Genomic DNA, 22,376 nt, shown 5'->3' with positions numbered 1-22,376 from the left:
AAACTCATGCCAATAAAACCTTTTTCTTACAAAAGAACAGCCAAACTGGGTCAGACCAATGGTCCATCTAGCCCACGCTACTGTCCTTTGACTGTGGCCAATGCCAGGCGCTTCAGAGGGAATAAAAAGAAGAGGGCAGTTATCAAGTGAGTCATTCCCTGACACCCAATCCCAGCATCTGGCAGTCAGAGGCTTAACCACCTTGATTAATAGAGATTGATGGACCTATCCTCTATTAACTTATCTAATTGTTTTTTGAACCCGGTTATAGTTTTTGCCTTCATGACATTCCTTGGCAATCAGTTCCACAGGTTGACAGTGTGTTCCTTTTGTTTGTTTTAAACATGCTGCCTATTAATTTCATCAGGTGATCCCTGATTCTTGTGTCATGTGAAGGGCTAAACAACACTTCCCTATTCACTTTCTCCACACCATTCATGATTTTATAGATCTCTTTCCTATTCCCCCCCTTAGTCGTCATCTCTTTTCCAAGCTGAACAGTGTCCCAGTCTTTTTAATCTCTCTCATATGGAAGCTGCTCCATACCCCTAATAATTTTTGTTGCCCTTCTCTGTACCTTTTACAGTTCGTATATATATATAGATAGGCAACCAGAACTGCATGCAGTATTCAAGGTATGGGCGTACCATGACTTTATATAGTGGCATTATGATATTTTTATGTCTTATTATCTATCCCTTTTCTAATGGTTCCTCACGTTCTGTTAGCTTTTTTTGACTACTGCTGCACATTGAGCGGATGTTTTCAGAGAACTATCCATGACTCCAAGATCTCTTTCTTGTGGGGTAACAACTAATTTAGACCCCATCATTTTATATGTATAGTTGGGATTATATCTTCTAATGTTTATTTATCAACATTGAATTTCATCTGCCATTTTGTTGCCCAGTCACTCAGTTTTGAGAGATCCTTTTGTAACTCTTCACAGTCTGCCTGGTAATTCTGTATCATCTGCAAATTTTTCCACTTCACTGTTTACTCCTTTTTCCAGATCATTTATAAATATATTGAATAGGACTGGGCCCAGTACACACCCCTGGGGAACACCATTATTTACCTCTCTCCATTCTGAAAAATGACCATTTATTCCTACCCTTTGTTTCCTATCTTTTAACCAGTTTTACCAAACCATGAGAGGACCTTCCCTCTTATCCCATGACAGCTTACTTTGCTTAAGAGCCTTTGGTGAGGGACTTGGTCAAAGGCTTTCTGAAAATCTAAGTACAGTATATCCACTGGATCCCCCTTGTTGACCCCCTCAGAGAATTCTAGTAGATTGGTGAGGCATGATTTCCCTTTACAAAAACCATGTTGACTCTTCCCCAACAAATTATGTTCATCTATGTGTCTCACAATGTTGTTCTTTATTATAGTTTCAACAAGTTTGCCCGGTACTGAAGTCAGGCTTACTGGCCTGTAATTGCCGGGATCACGTCTGGAGCCATTTTTAAAAATTGGCATCACATTAACTATCCTCCAGTCATTTGGTACAGAAGCTGATTTAAATGATAGGTTATAGAATACAGTTAGTAGTTCTGCAATTTCACATTTGAGTTCCTTCAGCACTCTTGGGTGAATGCCATCTGGTCCTGGTGACTTATTACTAAGGCTGCAAGTTTATCACGAAGGTTACAGAAGTCACGGATTCCGTGACTTTCCGTGACTTCTGCAGTGGCCAGTGCGCCTGGCATCCCCCTTGCTCAGCTCCTAGGCGGAGGCGTGGCCAGGCAGCTCTGGGCGCTGCCTCTGCTTGCAGGCACTGCCCCCGCAGCTCCCATTGGGCACGGTTCCCGGCTAGTGGGAGTTGCAAAGCTGGCACTCTGGGCAGGGGCAGTGCGCAGAGCTGCCTGGCCATGCCTCTACCTCGGAGCTGAGCGAGGGAGCTATTGCCGCTTCCAGGGAAGCACGGAGCCAGGTAGGGAGTCTGCTGGCCCCGCCAATCCCTCCCCACGGCATCAGCATGGATAGGGTGACCAGATCGCAAGTGTGAAAAATTGGGACGGGGTGGGGGGTAATAGGAGCCCATATTAAAAAAAAAAACAAAAAAACAAAAACCCAAATATTGGGACTGTCCCTATAAAATCAGGACATCTGGTCACCCTAAGCACGGATCTCGGCCAGGCTGTGTGCTGCTGCCTGCCCGCCCTCCCCCACCCAGCACCAGCAGGGGTCCCGGGCTGCACCCCCCTGCTCGCCAGTATCCGCGGCACCCTCCCCCAGCATCCGTGGGCCCACTCAGGCTGCTCTACCCCAAGATTTAGTCAGGAAGTCATGGTCAGGTCACGGGCAGTGAATTTTTGTTTACTGCCCCCGGCCTGTCCATGACTTTTACTAAAAATACCCGTGATTAAAATGTAGCCTTACTTATTACTGTTTAGTTTATCATTTTATTCCAAAACTACCTCTAATGACACCTCAATCTGGGACAGTTCCTCAGATTTGTCACCTACAAAGATTGGCTCAGGTTTGGGAATATCCCTCACATCCTCAGCCGTGAAGATGGATGCAAATAATTCATTTAGTTTCTCTGCAATGGCCTTATTGTCCTTGAGTGCTCTTTTAGCATCTTGATCATCCAGTGGCCCCCCTGGTTGTTTAGCAGGCTTCCTGCTTCTGGTATACTTAAAAATTTGTTTGCTATTACTTTTTGAGTCTTTGGCTAGCTGTTCTTCTTTTTTGGCCTTCCTAATTATATTTTTACGTTTAATTTGCCTTTCTGTTTTCCTTACCAGAATTTAACTTCCACTTTTTAAAGGATGCCTTTTTACCTCTCACTGCTTTTTTTTTACGTGGTTGTTTAGCCACTGGTGACACTTTTTGGTTATCTTATTATGTTTTTTAATTTGGGGTATACATTTAAGTTGAGCCTCTTTTATGGTGTCTTTAAAAAGTTTCCATGCGGCTTGCCGGGATTTAACTTTTAGCGCTGTACCTTTTAATTTCTGTTTAACTAACCTTCTTATTTTTGTGTAGTTTCCCTTTCTGAAATTAAATGCTACAGTGTTGGGCTGCTGTGGTGTTTTCCTCATCACCTGGATGTTAAATTTAATTATATTATGGTCACTATTTCCAAGCGATCCAGCTATATTCACCTCTTGGACCAGATCCTGTTGATTTAGGACTAAATCAAGAATTGCCACTCCTCTTGTGGGTTCCAGGACTAGCTACTCCAAGAAGCAGTCATTTAAGGTGTCAAGAAACTTTATCTCTTTATCCTGTCCTGAGGTGACATGTACCCAATCAATATGGGGATAGTTGAAATTCTTAAATTTGGATGATGAATTCAAAAATGGAATAGGGTCAATATGTGACTATCTTCTTTATTTTAATAAAATTATCAATTCAGATTCCAGTGTAAGGGAGAGGCTGATCTCCTGGGCTGGCCAGTGCATCTCTAGTCAGAAATGAAATAAATTTAACAGGCATTTCATGGGGTACAAAGGTAGAGGACGATGAAAAAAGTGCATTTTAGGGGTTTAACTTCTTCAAATGAATTGTAGGTTTACACTAAACGAGGGTAGACTGAATGGCTGAGGGGGTCGGGAATTTGGTACAGGGCCTTTCCTCTGTAAACTGCTGTTTTGGATGTGCTCTTGGGATAGTAGTTACAAAAAGCTGTAGCCTTATTATTTGTTTTAATGTAGCGCCTAGGAGCCCTTATCATGGACCAGAACCCCATTGTTCAAAGTGCTGTACAAACACGGAACAAAAAGATGGTCCCTATCCCAGAGAACTTGTAGTCTAAGTGTGCTGGTTATTTGGTGGCCTATCCCAAGTATACTGCGTTGAGATTTTTGTTTTAATTTGCACTGGGATAGATAACCACATCACGCAAACCACCACTGTATTTGGCAAAACAACACAGACTATGGAATTGGTCATGGAGACACAACTCCCCTCTCCTCCCCAGTAAGCTAATCTCCCCAGGGCAAAGATGAAGCATGGGGAAACTTGTAATGTTTGTACCCTTGTGTTACAGGGACTTAAACTTAAACAAACAAAAATAAGCAGTGGCAATGGAAATAAGTAGTGAAATGTTGTGAAATCATTACAATTGTTTCTCTAGCATGGTGAATGTGCACTGTTCTTTACAAAGAATAGAGTAAGTTGCATTCCTTGCCCTGTAGGTCTGCTAGTCTAGGAGTGATGAGATACAGGGCAGCAGTTCAGACAAGGGGTGGAGAGACTTGTGGGGAGGAAAGCACAATGGGAAGGATTTCTCAGAGAAATGGATTATAAGGAGAGACAGGGCTCCTGACAAACAGGAAGAGTGAAACTGTTTGGGTACCTAAGAGGAAGCATAGTGGAAGACCCAAAGCTGAGGAGGAAGAGGTGATGAAAGGAGGAGTAATGAAAGAACATTGGGAGGAGCTATAAGGAATAAGTGGGTGTGAGAAGAGGACAAAATTAGAATAGGTGAGTAGGCATCTTGCAGATGAGAAGAGAACTTGAATTTGATGAGGTGGAGAGAAGAATGAGAAATAATGGAGGCATTTGGGGTGGCCTAAAGGGGAAAAGTTGAGAGGTGTGAGAGAAGAAGGTCCCAGAAATGGAGGTGAGAGATGAACAAGATGTGGCAAAAGGTCCGGGTAGTGGGATTAGCGAGGAAAGGGCAGATCCTGGTGATATCAGAGAGGAAGAAACGGGATGTGGAGGGAAGAGCTGAAGATGCTGCTGTGGTAGTGAGCTGGGGAAACTGACAGTGGAGTTGCCTGTTAGGACAGAAGAGAGAGGCAGTGGAGAAGGATTGGAAGGGAAGTTGAAATGCTCAGTGTTGAGTGATTGGGTTGGATGAGAAAATAGGAGCAGCTGGAGATGAGAGATAGGACAAAGCAGAACAGTGATTACTCTGTGCAGGGGAAAGGGGGACATAGGCCTATGTGGAAGACCTTACAAACAAAATCAACTCCCAAAGTCTGATAGAACACTTATTTGTATGTATCTTTAAAATTTGCAAACTTATTTCAGTGGAACATCCTTTCAAATGTAGAATCATAGAATATCAGGGTTGGGAGGGACCTCAGGAGGTCATCTAGTCCAACCCCCTGCTTAAAGCAGGACCAATCCCAATTTTTGCCCCAGATCCCTAAATGGCCTCCTCAAGGATTGAACTCACAACCCTGGGTTCAGCAGGCCAATGCTCAAACCACTGAAGTTTCGCTCCCCAGATGTGTTGGCTGTCCTGTTACAGTAGATAAGCATGTTAGCTTATTGATTGTTAGTTAAGACAATCAGTGGCATAGTTTGCAGTGTTGTCATTGTTGTCCTAAATAAACTTCAGAGTTCACGCACCACTAAGATGATTGTGAGTTAATTCATACTAGAGCTAATGTCTCACTACATACTCTGTGATACAGCAGCACAGTGATCACCTTTGTAAAGCTTTCTCTGTTCCTCTGTGTTTCGCTTGTGGCGAAACTGAGTGCCTGACTCTGCTACAGTTCAGAATTTCTCTCAGAAACATCAGAGTGAAATTGACAAGATGCTTCTGCTAATGAAGTTCTGCATAGTAGCTGTGAAAATGACAAGTCTTGTCAGTTTCACTCTGCTGCTGGTTGGGACAGTCAAGAGCAACAGTAGAGTGAAATTGGAAATTCCTGATGTATCCGATAAAGTGAGCAGTAGCTCTCGAAAGCTTATGCTCAAATAAATTTGTTAGTCTCTAAGGTGCCACAAGTACTCCTTTTCTTTTTACTCTGCTCTGGCAATTGAATGAGTGGATACTTCAACCCTTGTGTTAACTCTTAACTGGTTTAGTCTGTGTTGTAATTAACTTTAGTAATTAGAATACATCTTTTTTGTTGTACTGTAGTTCTTTCAAGATCCAGGAATATTAATCTGGCATATTTAGTCACCACTAAAATTCACCTAAAAAGAGAGATTGAGAGAAATGAAAGACATGGCAAATTTAAAGTAGAAAAATGAGAACAGTTATTACAGCTCTGTATTTTGCTATCTAATGTAATAATAAAGGCTTCATGATAAAACAGTGAACCAGTGGAGTAGAGAATGTATTATAAATAAAGTTGGAACTGAGTAGAGTTGCTATAACCACAATAATCAATTAAACATAACCTGTGCCCAGCTTGTTCCTGAGCTGTGATGGGTTCACTGGCTCTCGACTTCTTGTGCAGGTTTCTACCTTCTGATTTTATTTCCAGAGAGAAGCTTGTTTTCCCCCCCCCCCCCCATTTTATATTTGGAGGAGGAATTTGATTCCCTCACTCAAGTTAGATCATAGGTCAGACTTCCTTTTCCGTGGCCTAATAGACTAACTAGGGCTTTCTTGTGAGAACTGCACTCTTCTTCATGCAAAGCAGCCAAGTGTAAATGTGTTCAACACTCAACAGGGCTGGGTTTTTCTGTGGGCATCTCTTGCCCTGCTTTGAGGGATGGCGATAAGATCCTGTGGGGATGTTTCCCATTTCCTTCCTGCCTTCCCAGCAAAGGATTAAAGCTTCTGATTATCTATCCCCTTCACTCCATCTGAGCACAACCCTAGCTGGGGCTAGGGGTCCTTTATTTGTAATAGTCTAGAAAAAACTTGAGCATAGGACAAGAAGCCAGAATGTCCTGAGTTCTCATTTCTGCTCTGTCATTGACTCCTGTGGTCTGGGACAAGTTGCTCAACTTTTGAGCCTCAGTTTTCTTAACAATAAAATGAGGATAATACTTACCTGAAACTGCTTAGTTAGTGAATGATTGTGAAGCTCCTTGAGGATGGAAAGTGATGTTGAAGACCAAAAATGTGAGTGTTTATTAACTAAAACTAACAGTTTATCTCTCAGTGAGTTATGTATCCTTATCCCAATTATGCAGATGTAGAAACTAAGTCTCAGAGATGTTAAGTGACATCCCTAAGCCCATAGAGTGAGTCTGTGTCAGAGTTGGCTGAGAACTCAGCATCTCTTGATCCCCAACCTGGTTCTAAGACCTCTAGTCCATGTTTTCCTCTTCAAACTAATACTTATATAGTACCTTGAAGGTGCAGAGTGCATTATTAATATTAAATGTATGTTAAATGATTATTTTTCCTGAATTCCCATGTTAATTTGATTTTTTTTCTTCTAGATAAAGTGTGGAGTTCCAGATGTCAAGTTTTAATTATTTTTTATGGTTTTTTTAAACAAATATGGATTGAGGAATGGTTTTCTATGCGGGAGGGAGGTGAAAATGGAGCAGCTTGGAACAGTCTTGGATACCCAGGCCATGGGTGAGAAGGGCCCAGTCATCATTGTTTTAATTATCAGTTGCATTCTGCAGTTTTAACAGAATTGTCTGAAAACTTTCAAGTTTCACGTCACCTGCCCAGGATTTTGTGGAGACCATCACTACAAAAAGGATTTGAAATTCAATTTTCTTCATAAAAAGCAAGTGGAAGCTAGAGTTTTGAGTGTCAGACAAAAGGGAACAAATAGGAGGAAGACGAAAACACACAAGCCAGCTGACTTCACCCTCCAACCCCCCCTTTCAAAGAAAAGGATTTACAGCTCAACCTCGCACCAGCTGTTGCCCGGCTTTAGCCATCAAGAGAGAAATAAATAAAATTAAACAACCACCGCTAGCCAGTCTCAGATCCTGGTGAAATCAGGGAGTGTGTTTCTGTGACTGCCTCGGGTGAGGGGGAGGAGAGGGCCAAGCAGTGTGAGGAAGACAAGCACATTATTTCAGGATAACCCCGTCCACCTGAGCGGTGACTGAAGGGGACTGCTGGACACCAGGAAGAGATTAAAAAGGAAAAGGAGAGGAAGCTTCTTTGGGATTTTGGTGTGGGTTTTTCAAAGAAATCTAATGGTGGCCTGTTCCTGAGTTGGCCACCTTTCCTGGAGCACTCACCAGAGTGGAAAGGACTTCCTCAGTTTGGCTTCCCTCCATTTGCTGCAGAATCTGCAACTTCCATTTGCAACTTTCCCCACCCTAACTTATAAAATCTCTTTGAAGCCAGCGTTTGCCACAAGCTGCTTGGGAAGGTGCTTCTTGCACCTGTAATTTGGCTGCTCCCAGCTGTCGTGTTCCAGCAGTAGTTTAAATTGGAATTCAGTTTCCCATTTTATTTTTTAAATCTCCTTCCGTACATCCCCAAACTCTCAGGGGGCAGTGTGGACTTCCTTGGCTGTGTTTTTGGGCCTCTCCCTTCAGGAATCTGTGTGGATCCTTCCTCTGGATTGTTTCCTTCTGCTCCATTTGGAACACTCTCTAAGTGTATTTCAGGAAGTTGGGTAACTGCTTACCCCCACGACTTCTCCCTCCCGTCTTCTCCCTCTGCCCCCCTCCTTCTCCCTTCTAAAGGTCCCCTCCCCCTTTTCGTGTCCATTCTGACTCCAGTTGGGCCTGGGCTATGCTGCAGGGCGGATCACCCACCAGAGCTCCAACATGCCAGCAGCATCTGGAAAGAGATTCAAACCCAGCAAATACGTTCCGGTCTCAGCTGCTGCCATCTTCCTAGTGGGAGCCACCACCCTCTTCTTTGCCTTCACGTGAGTTACAAATAGTTTGCCAGGTGTGGGGAGCTGGGCCTGCTGACAAAGTGACTCAGGGCTACTTAAGACATCAAATTGGCCCCATACTCTACTATGACTGAGTGTGGAGGTCAAATCTGGGCAGGGGGAGAGGTGAGGTGACTCGGTACAGGAGTTAATCTCTTGTCAGGAGCCTGCTGAAGAGATGGGAGGGGATGCTGCCTTTTCGAATCTAAAGTCTGGGCTCTGCAATTGTGCTTTTAAGTGTCAGAATGGCCCCCAAGCAGCCCGACCACCTAAACTGAGTTCATATATATTTTATTTGGCTTTTCCAGTCAAGATGAGGAAATGGCACACATTGAATCCTATCCAGTTGCCAGAGCAAGGTGCCTTGTAGCTGTTGAGCCACAATTCTCGGCTTCTTGCTGTCTTTGTACATTTGGAATAACACACAAGCCTTAGCCCAAGGATCCTATTACAAATCACCCTGTGTGTGAATAGTGGCCCCATATGACCTCTGTATCTGTGATGAATCTGGAAGAGTTTTCAGTATTGGGGATAATCAAAGCCACAAGCAGTTTGTTGGATCCGGGAAAGATGGTAGGACTGTGTGTATAATAATTATTTAGAGAGTTAACAGAATTGACTTGGAAGATACAAGGGAAAGTCCAAGGAGTAATGCCCTTTGACTCCCACACAGCCCCTTCCCATCTGGTTCACTCACTGCAGTTAATCTCAGATTTTACCCAAGAGTGGTCTGAGGGGTTCAGTATCTCTGGAATGGGACTTGATTTACATGTGAGATTGGGGAATAATCATGCCAGGGGTTGATGAGTAAGGATGGTGGTAGATAATCATGCTGGATACTGTTAGGCATGGGAGAGCATTGAGATATAATAGTGCTGGTTGATGTGACAGGTCTAGGGGGATGACTGTGCCAGGCAGTGATGTTACAGGAGACTTATGCCCCGTGTTCACCCCTCAGCTGTGAGGGGCTTTATATTGTGGTGAGCATCGACCTCTTTTTCTGGTGGGGTAAGTTTTTCTGGGGTAGGATTCTTTTTCATCCTCATTTGGGGCAGAGCTGACTAAATTCTGGATCCAGTGGCAAGCAGACAGAGTAAGACCTCAATGCCTGGGAAGGACCCAATTTATGTGAGTTGTTGCTGTTCCCATCTTATCCTCCCATTCTTGGGAGAGTATCTTGATTCCAAGCTGTGAGAGTTAGAACCGGCTCTGCACTGAGTAGCTCAGGTGCCCTTGACCTTTAAGACTGCCTATTATATACTGCATATAGGGTGTGGCTGTGGCTCTTCTAAATGCTAGGGTATGCAGGAACTCCAGACCACAGTGAATGAGAGAGTCTCTCTAATTCCATTCAATAAAATAGCAGTACACATGTGATTTCTGAGGGATTAAAGCTAGCACAGTGAGTGGGGAAGAGGGAATGATTTATGTGCTGGAGAGGCTCATTGTCAAAGCAATGAGATGTAGCCTCTTTGCTGAAGCCCCTATACTATTCAAGCTTGGAGTTTTCTCTCCGGTACCTGCTGGTAACATGTGAGGGGTTCTGGGAGTGTTAGAATTATCCCAGTACTGTATTAGAAATATCCTGATTTTTTATGTGACATGAAATTTTGCCAGTGTTGGGGTTTGGTCTTATTGTAGAGGGGAGGAGGAAAGCGCATTGCGAGCTCAGATGCCCACTTATTTTAGGGTGGACTTTTTAGTTCAGCTCCCTCTCGTTGGCCAGCTGGTTCCATCTCTGGCTTTAATCTTGATGAGACTTGAGAATGGCTCCTTCTCTCTTTCAACCTCTGTGGAGTGGGGGAAGTGGTTGTGAAGCTTCAGCCACTGAGCAAAGATTAATCAAGTACTCAGGATAGACAGGGCTCAAACGTACCAAATATAGATTAGTCAAGACTGATGCAGAAGAGATGTGACCCTTTAGAACCTATCCAACTCCAGTGGAGTCAGCTGTCAATCAAGCTCTTCTTCCCCTCCTGCCTGGGTAAATGCTGCCCTTCCTCTTTAGGGTCTCTCCTCTTTCTAGTGCCTCTCAAACACTAGCTGCTCTGATGTCTGGTCTTTGTGGAGCACATTTACCAGATGGAATGAGTGAGGAGCAGCAGGATGCTCTTGCCTCTGAGAATGGAGGGGCAGCTGAGAAATTCACTTTGCTCAGTTCATGAGTTGACTTGCTGTTGCTGAGAGTCTTTTATTAAGCCTTGGGCAAGAATTTTCCCTGCTGGGTGTTACTGCCTGAACCCTAGCTTTGAACTGGAGGAGCCACTAATATTGGCTGGCAAAGGGATTGATTAGTATTGGGCGGTGGGTGGAGCCCCACTTTGGGGAGACTAGCCCCTGGATCCACCCCTTCCACCCCCCAGCAGCCAGAGCCCTGAGACTCCCTCTGCAGCTGGAGCCCCGGGCCCCCCAGCAGCCGGAGCCCCGAGACCTCCCCCCCATGACCAGAGCCCCAAAACCCCCTGCTCTGCCCCCTGCAGCTTGAGCCCTGAGGCCCCCTCTGCAGTCAGAGCCCCTTCCCCCACCACTGCCAGAGGAGGCCCAGACCAGCCAGAACCCTGAGCCCCCCAACCTGCTCAGAGGAGCCCCAGTCTGGCCAGAGCCCCCATAGCTGTGCCTCCCCTCTGGAGACCCCAAGCTGCCCTGCAAAAATTGAAAAGCTCTTCTCTCTTCTGGAAGAACCTGAGGTTTTGCTATGCACCAAGCAGGTTCTGGGGCGGTTGAGGAGGCAGTATGTTACTCAGCATCCTGGGTTCATCAGTAATCTCCCTGGAGATTACTGATGAACCCAGGAAGCTGAATAGTGCACGACGTCTCCACAGCTGTCCCAGAACCTGCATGGGGCATAATAAAAAGCAAAAATTTCTGTCACCAAACCCGCAACCTGGGTCCCACAGCAGCGGCTGCACTAGGGGAGGCAAGAGCCTCCCCTGGCCTATTACACCCGCTGCCCATGGTGCTGGGAGGGAAACACTTTAGATAAAGTGTTGATTGTTCAACAGGAGAGTGAAAAGAGAAGGGCAGGGCATGTTTTTTTTTCCCCTCTGACTACTTCATCATAAAGCTGTTGAGTTGAAAGGGCGTTTGGAGAGTATCGAAGGATGATGTATCGAGATAGGAAGGGTAGTGCTGGTTTGATTGCTCCCAAGTGTGATTTGGGGTGACTGACATTTTGTCTGGTAGCCCTCAGAATTCCCAGCACAGGGACTCAAGGCATCTATTTAATCAGACATGCTTTAGTATATCCACTTTGACTCCGGTGCTGAGGAGTGAAAGGAAGACAACATTCTTGCCATTTTGGGATGTAAAATGTCATTCCCTTGACAAGTAAATGGATTGATGGTGCCAGCCTGGTCATGTAGCAGTGTGTGCAAAATGGGGAAAGAATTGGGGGTTGCACCCCAGATTTGTACACTCTCCATGAGCTGTCATTCGTGGCATTTCCATACTGGAATAAGATGCCCAGTCCATTTTCCCCATCATTGTGATGTGCAGCATCTCACAGTGGTGAAGAAGAGTGTAAATGTATGAGAAAAGGGGGCAGTCCCCACCAATCTGTGAGCCAGCAGCTGGACAGTTGTGAAAAATCACTGAGTATGAGGGTGAGCTCCCCTCTCCCACTAGATCTTCTTATCACAGGGGTGCAAGCTGCAAAGCCTTGTTGCAATTACTTAAACACCTGCACTGTTGAGCAGGTTTGTTCAGGATGGAAATACCTGGGCAGAGTCATTTAATTGTAGGTCAGCTGAAGTTGTTTAACTTACTTTACAGCATCAGATTAAAACTCAAAGCACTGCTTGGAAACTGAGTCCCCTCGTGAGCCTTTTTTCTACACACAGGTCCCCTCCCCTTGCAGCTGCGCTGCGGAGCTTGCAGCCCTGTCGCCCAGAGTGGGCGTGGGGTAGAAAGGAACATAAGACTGCAAATCTGATTTTTCTTTCACTTGATAACAGTTCTTGAGATTGAATCGTTGTCCTTGTATTTTCCCTCCTCTGTCACTTGTGAGCCGCCTAGTTTCTGGCTACAGACAGGTCCCCTCCCCTTCATGGTTTCCCTGGAAAGTGACAGCAGCAATCAGGTGACACTGATTGCAAGTCTGGTATGTTTCAGTCTGCTCTCTCCACAGCCTGTGGTCAGGTATGGGAGCAGCCCAGTCCCAAACTGCCTCCAGTAGGATTGCTCACTAGGGCTGTCTTGTTGTTTGCATGGTTGCTTACAAGGGCTGTGCTGCTGGCACTGGTCCTAAAGCATTTGATTTGGAAAACAAAACACACATAGTTACATGGAGTTAAACTGAAGAGAGATGAGGAGAGAAAAAGTAGGTTCCATGTAAAGACTTGCAAGCCCCTCGTTGGCCTGTGATAATATTCCTCAGCAATGGGGTGTGAGAATCGGACTGGTGCTTGGGTTTCTATTTACTCTGCCTGGATGGCTATCTTTGGAGACTTCATAATTTTGTGGCCCATGTGGATCCTTCACTGCATCTTTCCAGCATGTAATCTGTGCTGCCCATTAGTCCATCTGAGACTTGACCTAGGATTTACGCGCCTAAGTCAAAAAGTCCATTTTAATGTATGGACTTAGTTAGCAGTGGTATCAAGTCACATAATATGGTTTAAACTAATTAGGGCCATTGGCCACTGTTGGGATAAAGCTGAGAAAACAGTATTGGCTTGAGTGAGAATAAAGAAGGAAGTGGGCTATGTCCCCCATTCTCCTCTTGGAAGGAGGAAGAAGCTGTGAATTTGTATTGGGGTTTTCTCTTGAATATTTCCTATCATTTAGGACAGAGAAAGCCTTTTGGGTCCATTTCTTTCCCCACTCCCTTCACACCCTTCCAGGCCTGCTCCTCTGAGTTTCAGTAAATCTAGTTTTCACTGTCTTTCCCCTTTGAAGACAATTTGGCCATTTGTATAATCTCACCTTTCACAGAGGTTTCTTAATGTACAGCTGCTATTTGTCCCTTTGCTCAAATTCCTTCCCAAATTCCTAGCTGCCCTCTCTCCGGCTCCCTGATTAAGCCAGTTAAATTACAACACAATTGCCCACTTCCCCAAACAAGCTGCCATCTCTTGTTTTAGTCCAGGGGTGGGCAAACTTTTTGGCCTGAGGGCCACATCGGGGTTCTGAAACTGTATGGAGGGCCAGGTAGGGAAGGCTGTGCCTCCCAAAACAGCATGCCCCCCATCTGCCCCCTCACATTTCTTGCCCCCTGACTGCCCCCCTCAGAACCTCCGACCCATCCAACCCCACCTGCTCCTTGTCCCCTGACCATCCCCTCCCAGAACCCCCCGCCCCTAACCGCCCACCCCCTATTCAACCCCCCCTGCTCCCTGTCCCCTGACTGCCCCGACCCCATCCACACCTCCGCCCCCTGACAGGCCCCCCTGGACTCCCACGCCCATCCAACTCCGCCTTTTCCCTTCTCCACCCCCCCCAAACCTCTGCCCCCATCCAACCGCTCCCTGTCCCCTGACTGCCCCCCCCTGCCCCTTATCCAACCTCCCCACCCCTTAACAGGCTGCTCAGAGCAGCCAGCGCTGCCCAGCCGGACCGGCCTGCTGCGCTGCCTGGCAGGAGCTCACAGCCCCATTGCTCAGAGCTGAGGCTGCAGGGAAGGAGGGACAGGAGGGGAGAGGCTGGGGGCTAGCCTCCCCAGCTGGGAGTTCAAGGGCCGGGCAGGATGGTCCCGTGGGCTGAACGTGGCCTGTGGGCTGTAGTTTGGCCACCTCTGTTTTAGTCTGTACCAAAAAAAGCAGCCAGTGGCTGCTAACCCCTCATTCCCCGTCCTCCTTCAGTCACCCCAATCCTTTTCCTTATGGGCATTCTGCAGACACAAAAGCACCATCCAAATGCAAGGATGGATTTGAATTTTCAGCTTTCTGTATATACTTGTAGTTTGAAAACATTAGGAAGTCAGGTACCTTGAAAAGTACTCTCTCAGGAGATATGAAATGGAATATAGTCTTTTGCACTGACGGCTGCAGCTCCATTTCAGTCAGGGGGATAGTGAATAGGGTATGGATTCTCTCTCCTGCCTCTGGGGCCCCAGCCAAACCTGTGCCAGATCAGTAGTGATGGAAATTCATCTGCTCACAGCTATTTGGTTCCTATTTGAAATGAGTTGAAGAGTGTATGGGTTGCAGGGGTGGCTATCAGCCCGTGTTCTTGTTGTCTCTTTCTTTACAATGAGCCTGTTCCTATGATACTTGAGTGCCTTACATGTTTGTTAAAGTGAACATGCACATCTCTTCTTTTCACTTGGTTTATTGGAGGCATTTTGGTGGCATTATTTTGGGCAGGCTGGGTTGTTTTATAGTGGATCTTTTATTTTGTTTTGAAGGTGCTGAGATTTATGGTCACACTGATCTCTTTTGATTTCTTTGAGCTTTCCTGATTTCTGAGAAGGCTCAGTCTCCGACAGTCCATATCACAAAAACTGCCGGCATTGATTTTTCCATTTGTCAGTCTCAGCTGAGAATCCAAGGACTGAATGGGCCATGGAAACCTAACTTCCCTTTCAGAGGAGGAAATGGGAGCTTGCTCCTGCCCCATGAGGGTGGGTGGGCAATAGTGAAAGTAAAGCAGGAAGTGTGGAGTAGGGACACACTGATCAGATTTGCCTGGAATTGGGGTGGGCTGTGGTATCAGGCCTCTCAGTGGGCCTGTCACAGGGAGTCTGAGCAGAGGGTCCTAGCTGGATTGCACCCCTTGCAGTCATGATAAAATGCAACCAGTCACATGGAGCCGGAGGGTTATTTGCAATGAGAGTTTAGAGAGAAACTGGAAAGGCCAGGATATCACCCCCATCACAGTTCAGCCTGGTGAATGTGATAATGCCAACAGCATCTGCTCTTAACCATACAGAGGGAAAGGTCAGAGTGCAGCGTCAGAGTCCGATGTGGGGGGTTGTTTCCTGTGGAGTAATTGTCTCCCAGGAGGAAGAGAAATAACCACTAGAAGAGGAAGAGGAGGGGGTTTTGGGGGTGGGATTGAGCCTGTGCTGTAACTGCTATCTTTGGGGAGAGAGGAAGATCAGGCTGCATTAAAAAGTACGGTCTATTGAGTAACTGGCTTCTCCCAGTGTGACTAGCAGAGAAACCATCTATGCCTTAGCTCCCAAGGTATGACTCAGTTTGCCTGGTGGGCTGGAACTATTGAGTTTCAAGTGCTCTGTTCTTATCTACAGTAGAAAGACAAGCCTCAACAGCTCCTCTGGAAATCAGTTGATTTCTCTCTAAACATAAGAGCAAACCTCAGTTCCCTGGGATTCAGATGGTCACTGAGGCCGCTATGTGGAGAGCCCCACCTCCCCTGGTTTGGTGTAGGCTAAAGGAGCATGGAAACATTCACTGTCCTTGCTGCCTCTCCTTTGGCAGGTTGCGATTCAGTGTGGGAAGTCCAGTCGAGCTAGGAGCATGAAAGGCAGGAATGCATTGCCCTGTCTATCTTCAAATAATGAGGCTTCCTTACAGCATCGGCCTGGGCCTCTGCTCGGCGAGGAGGAAATTGTATCTGCCTAGAACTTCCTCATCTCTGGTGCTTGGAGGGTGGATCCTGGCACTGCTGCCCTTGACAAAATCTCACTGTGCTGGGAAGCTGAGTGTGGGAATCCTGGCACTAGTACCTGGTATGCGAACCTTTCTTTGCTTGGAGAGTGAAGGCTGGAACAATTAGCTGGTAGGAACTACACATCAAAATGCACTAGTGTCAGGCTTCACATTTCCTGGAAGAGTGGATTCCGCATACCCAGAGCACTTAGAGGCTGGTAATGTGAATCCTGGTACTAGCATACTGTTGTGTAGGTTGACAACATAAAGGCTGGGCATGTGAATGCTGCTATTAGTGCCCTGAGCATGGCTTCCACTGCCCGTGGGTGACCTGGAGGTGTGACTTGTGTCGCTAGTGTGCTGTGCTGTGGCTGCTGTTGTGCTTGGGAGCTGGAAGTACAGGTCTTGCTGTGGCTGGAGTCAGGAACACTAGTCCCCTGGGGTGTGGATACTACAGATCGGGAAGAGAATTTTTTTTTTTCCTTGTGGAATCTGGGTATCTCTGAGCTTTGGCTCAGTTCCTAAACTCCTGCTCTGAAATCCCAGACTGCAATGGCTTTGAATCCCTGGCCTGCCGTTCCGGGTATAAAGTTCACTGTGTACCGAAAGGTCTTGGTTTGGCAGCTTGCCTGCCTGGTGGGCTATAACTAGACCTGATATGGGTGGGTGTAGACTTTCCCCAGGACAGATAGGGGAGATTGGGGAGCTGGTGCTATGCAATCACTTTCATTTTCTATGAACTACATGGAGAAGAATGTGTTATGGAGGCTCTGAACACCCAAAACTCTTTTGGAATCAAATAAAAAGATTCCCCACTAAAGTGCTAGTTATGGGCACTCCAGACCCCAATCAGAGTTGGGGAGGAGGATAAACTGCTGGAGTTAATCCCTTTGCTCCCTTTGCAGTTGGAGACTTGTTCTGTCAGAACTGTCATTGATTCTGATGCACTGGGATCACTATTGGGGCTGAAGTCGGGCTGCTTTTATTTTCTCACCCAGCTCATTCTTGAGTGTTCATCGCTGTCTCTTAGAAACTTGACTGCTTCCTCCTGAAATGTCCAGGAGAGGGAGTTCACTTTCCTCCCTGCTTGGGTTCGAATTTCCCCTCTGTACTGGAATGCTCAATGTGGAGTTCTGCCATTCATTCCCCTCAGGAACAGTACATCTGCCTGCTGGAAGACTGGTTACTTGCTTTGTTGGCATTGCAAGGGAGAGAGGAGATGGTTCTAGGTATAGCCTCGGGAGAGGGGGAAGAATGGCCAGGTGCCGAGGGTGCCAATGAGATGAAGATCACTTTTGAGAGTGGATTGACACTGAAAGATGCAAGGTTTAAGGAGGAATTTGTCCAAACAAAAGGGGTGGTGATTAGGTACCCAGGAAATAGCTCCAAGCATAAGGGGCAGCTTGGAAGCAGTAAGGAAGGAAGGTGGCTTGGGCAGGGGCTGAGCAGCACAGAGCTTTGAAGGGAAAGACAGTGAGGGGGGAGTTGGGGAGGATTTGGGGGTTGATGTGATCTGAACTGTGGCAGAAGAGGATTTTTAGCCACCCCAGGAAGGGTGTCCTTCAAAAGCGTGGTTGTGTTGCTCCTTGTCTGCCTGCTCCTTGCAAGGCTTTTCCCACGCAGGGTGCCATCTGGCTGGCTTCTGGAGTGCAGCTTCATGTGCCATTCTGAGTCACTGTGTAGGGAATCCCCCTGCCAGGAATGGAAAGGATTGAAAGCCACCCCTTCTACCCCACACACTTTTGTTTCCTTTCTGGTACTAGTATAATATTACTAAAACCTGGGTAGAGTCCATGATGGTGTAAGGCTGCTTGGGCGCTCCTGGCACAGTCGCACAAAAACCAAGCCTGATGCTGCTAGTCAGGCATGGAATGAACCTGCTAGGGGTGGGGTCGTGACACTCCAGGCTGCCTCAGTTTCACTTCACACAGCCTGCGTAGTACATCGTTCCCAGTCTCTGACTTGTGCATGATGGGCAGTACTTAGCTTTCTGCGGCTAATGGCTGTTCAGGTAGGAAGGAACCTAGGTTATGGCTCATTGCAAGAGGGGCTTGTTGGAGCAGAAAATGCCATCTGTAGCACCTCTGCCACCAAGGACTTTGCGAGTATTAGTGGATTTAACCTTCTCCCTGCCCCCACCTCCCTGTGTGTGAGACTGACAGGGAAACCCATAAGGAAAGTGATTTGCCGAAGATCACTTAGCAGGTCTGTGGCAGAGTGGGACAGCACCCAGGAGCAGGGCTCAAGCCATGCCAGAATGCTCCAGTATGCTGTTTCAGCACCTTTTTTAGGAGCTGGAATGGCGTTCCAGTACTTCTGCTAATCCTGGTCCAGGCGGCTCCTTTCCTCCTGGGTTGCAGAGCATCCTTTGAGCCAGCAGGTGCTGTGCCTGGATGGGGGTTGCTTGGCAGTGGGTCAACAGGGAGGGAGCCAGGGATGCTGGAGCTAGGACCAGGCAGGGGAGCGCAAGGGACTGGAGCTGCTGGGAGCTCAGCAATGTTGGGAGCCAGGTAGCAGGGCCACCCAGATAGCACATACCCTTGTGAGGAGAAGGAGCTGGGCATAGGTTTTGGAGTAGGATGGGACATGCTCTTGGGGGAGTCACCACATGCCTCCCCCAAGTCCTCCTCTGCCCCATCTTACTTCTGGCTCTCCCCCCCCCCCCCCCGCACCTCCCATTGCTGTGTGTTCTGTTCCAGCACTTCCTTTTGTTTAAAACTCCAGCTGCCCAGGAGTCCTGACCAGCGTTCCCTCTAATTTTTTTTGTCCATGTACAGAATTAATTTGGTTATGTGCACCAATATGGAGCTGATGACCCATCACCTTCATATTGGTGCACATAATAAAATTCATGTGGTGGGGCCGAGGATGTGGAGTTCAGGGTGTGGGAGGGGGCTCAGGCCTGGGGCAGTGTGTTGGGGTGGGGGGGTGAGGGCTCTGGTGGGGGGGGGCTCAGGGTGTGGGGGGGGCTCAGGCCTGGGGTAGAGGGTTGGGGTGGAGGAGGCATGAACTCTGGGATGGGGCTGGGGATGAGGGGTTTGGGGCGTGGGCTCTGGGATGGGGCTGGGGATGAGGGGTTTGGGGCGTGGGCTCTGGGATGGGGCTGGGGATGAGGGGTTTGGAGCGTGGGCTCTGGGATGGGGCTGGGGATGAGGGGTTTGGAGCGTGGGCTCTGGGATGGGGCTGGGGATGAGGGGTTTGGGGCGTGGGCTCTGGGGTGGGGCTGGGGATGAGCAGTTTTGGTGTGCAGGCTGCCCTGGGGCTGTGGTGGGGAGAGAGGACTCCCCCCAGCCCTCTCTTGCTGCAGCAGCTCAGGGCAAGGGGAGAGGCACCTCTCCTTAGCTGCGGCAGCTTTGGCGGGCCTGGGCCAAGAGAGGGGCTCCTCTCCCCGAGCTGCAGCAAGTCTAGGGCATGTCCGTGTTGGGGCTGGGGGAGGGGTGCCTCTCTGGCAGCCCCGGCAGGTCTGCGCTGCTTAGAGGGAACTTAGGTCCTGACCCACAGTCCTGTTCACTCAGCCCCTAGTCCATCCCCATGCATTGCAGTTGCACTAGCCAAAGTTGCTCTCTGGTTCTCCTTCTCAGTGGCGTCCCACTTCAGCTACAGCACCTTTGCAAGGCAAAGGGCTGGAAGGCTTCTGCTTGTTCAGTCAGTGATAGTCACCATTTCCCCCACCGAGGCCAAACTGGGGGTGTGTGTGAAAGTGAGAGCCAGTTTGGTGGCAGAGTATTTGGGGAGGGACACTGACCTGGATGCAGGCTCCCTTCCCATGGCCTGCCAGGAGAGAATGAGGGGAATTAATTGGGTTAATTACCAGATGGGAAATGAGCAAGCCTGTCCCAACCCCTCCTCCAGCTGGGTGGGGCCACAAGCACCTACCTGCCTGCTCTCTAGCCATCTGTCCTTTCTCCCAACACCCTTATCTTCCTCTGCCTCTCTGCCCTTCTTTCATCTCTCTCCCACTGCTTAAAGCTGCATGCCAGGGCAGGTGTGTGTAGCAGCTCCTCCCTTGGCTTGCAGGACAGGCACATATTGTTTGCCTCTCCGCAAATGGCCCCTCTTCCTTCCAGTCCATCCAGGCCACACCCCACCTGCTGGCAGCTCCCCGCCCTGCCAGGCACTCCCAGAACAGGCACCACTAACTGAGCGGGTGCGCAGGGACAGCACAGGCAGCAGCAAGGCCTGCTTCCCCCAGCGGTGTCTAACTCTAGCCCTGGGGTGATGAGAGACTCTTCAGTCTGTGGCCAGTCCAGCCATAGGCTCTCTGCTGAGACTACTAATGGGGAGGATTAAGTAAGTGCTGGTGACTTTGGGATGGGAACGTCTGTCCATTGAGAAATGTACCAAGGCCTTCCCCAGTTTCCTTTGCGCAAGCAGTACACATGGCTGTGATGGTTCTGACTGCATCACTGCTTCAGCAGCATGATGGGAAACAAAAGTGGGATAGGAGTAACTCACTATGAACCTGAGGTGGGATTGAAACTGCTGCTCTAGAGGAGACAAGCTCCACAGCCCAATATCCCCTTCACTTCCCCTGTTGGTCTGGGGCTGGATTGGAATCGCTCCTCCACACCCCCATCTGTAACGATTTTTTGCCAGAGAGTTCCCTAAAGCTTAGACTGGATTGGAACTAATGCCCTAGAGCAGACAGACTGCGTCCAGTTCCCTGAGCCCTCACCTCTTCCCCCCAGCCTGCCGCCTAGTCTTTTCCTCCCGGCATCACTGGACTACTTGCCTCTTGCTAGGCCTAGTCTGTAGATGTTGGCATTTGAACATACTCTTCCCCCTGTGCCATCTCACACTTTGGTTTTGGTTAACAGGCCCAGAGCCAGGGTTCGTATAACATGTGTGGCGGCGGCTGCTGCTGCCGCCCCACTCCTGCCCTCCATTGGAGATTGTCTGTGCTCCCACTGAGCTGCATGTGAGAGGATGGTTTAAAGTGGGCTTTTCTGTCCTAGTTGTCCCTTAAAGGGAATGTTAAATGATAGTGTCTGGCCGCAGAGGAGGGGCTGGGAGTGGAACAATGAGCAGTGAGGCAGGCCATCCTTGCCCAATCTAGTGTGTGCCCCACAATTGCTGCCCCAGACTCTGAGGCTGCCATGGATTACCCCAGTCATGCCATATGTCATCCTGTGCAGCCGGCCATGCGCTCTCATCTGTCTCTGTGCTCCTGCTGCCTAAATCCTTCTGTGTGTATTGCAGACTGCTCTGAGTTGGGGGGGGGAGGGACAGATGCTGCCCTAGATCTGTGGGATTAAACTCCCAGCAGCAAAGCAGATTAGGGTATTACACCGGCGCCTTCAAGAGGGAAGCCCTGTCTCCTGAGCCCAAGCTCCTCCAGGGGAGGAGGAACAGTGATTCCCCTACCAGTGTGTACCATTTTTGACACCACTCTCAGCATCCCTCCAAACCCTCCTGGGATTCTGGAGGAGCTGTTAGCCAGCCAGCCAAACACCCAGCAGTGTGTGGGGGTGAATCATAGAATATCAGGGTTGGAAGGGACCTCAGGAGGTCATCTAGTCCAACCCCCTGCTCAAAGCAGGACCAATCCCCAGTTTTTGCCCCAGATCCCTAAATGGCCCCCTCAAGGACTGAACTCGCACCCTGGGTTAGCAGGCCAATGCTCAAACCACTGAGCTATCCCTGGGGGAGCTCTATATAGAATGAGGGGCACCTGAGCCCTGTCTCCCCCATGGCACATCTCGTCCTCCCACACCATATGAGTTTTCCAGAGCTGGAGAGTGGGTGATGGCATGTTTCTAAGGGATGTCACACCAGTAACATCACTTGCACCGCAGTACGCAATCCTACTCTGTAGTGACTCCTCCTTTTCCAGTCATGCTTTCTACTTTGCCAATGCACCTCAGTCTGGCTCCTGCTCTTTCAGTCCTGCCCCACCCTCATCAGCTCTGCCAGTCCACCTACATCCTGGCCTGAAGCACTGAGATGCACCTCAAGGTTTGTAGGAGCTCTTTACTGTATGGGGTCTGGTTAATTCCAGAGGGCCTGGGTATCGTGGTGGGGATTTGTAAACAAGGTTGGAACTCCCTTATCACTATCTGCCCTATTTTGACCTCCAACCAAATAGACTTAGCAATAGCAGAGTATTAGTCATTGTGGATCTCAGACCCACTATCCCTGACTGAGCTAGATTTTATTATTTGTATTACAGTAGCACATAAAGGCCCTGGCTAGGGACCAGGGCACGAATGAACTAAGCGCTGTACATTATTTATTAGGAGTATTATGGTAGCACCTAGTAGCTCCAGCCATGGTCCAGAGCACTATTGTGCTGGGTGTTGTATAATCACAGAAGAAGAAG

The 22,376-nt window shown here is 48.2% G+C and overlaps 1 protein-coding gene across 3 annotated transcripts in view; it reads left to right on the top strand.

Moving 5' to 3' along the window:
• ZDHHC5 (zinc finger DHHC-type palmitoyltransferase 5) overlaps nucleotides 1-22,376 on the top strand; it is a 42,075-nt gene that overhangs the window by 5,728 nt on the left and 13,971 nt on the right. For all 3 annotated transcript variants that reach the window (XM_038406647.2, XM_043515971.1, XM_043515972.1), the window contains one exon: nucleotides 7,093-8,498. In XM_038406647.2, the coding sequence (XP_038262575.1) occupies nucleotides 8,395-8,498 (104 nt within the window). In that variant the 5' untranslated portion in view covers nucleotides 7,093-8,394. The remainder of the gene's footprint in view (nucleotides 1-7,092; nucleotides 8,499-22,376) is intronic.

The sequence above is a fragment of the Dermochelys coriacea genome, chromosome 6 (genome assembly GCF_009764565.3).
Source record: "Dermochelys coriacea isolate rDerCor1 chromosome 6, rDerCor1.pri.v4, whole genome shotgun sequence".
In the NCBI taxonomy this organism is placed as follows: domain Eukaryota; kingdom Metazoa; phylum Chordata; order Testudines; family Dermochelyidae; genus Dermochelys; species Dermochelys coriacea.
The sequence above is the reverse complement of the archived record's forward strand: the minus strand, read 5'-3'. Positions and strand labels throughout refer to the sequence as shown.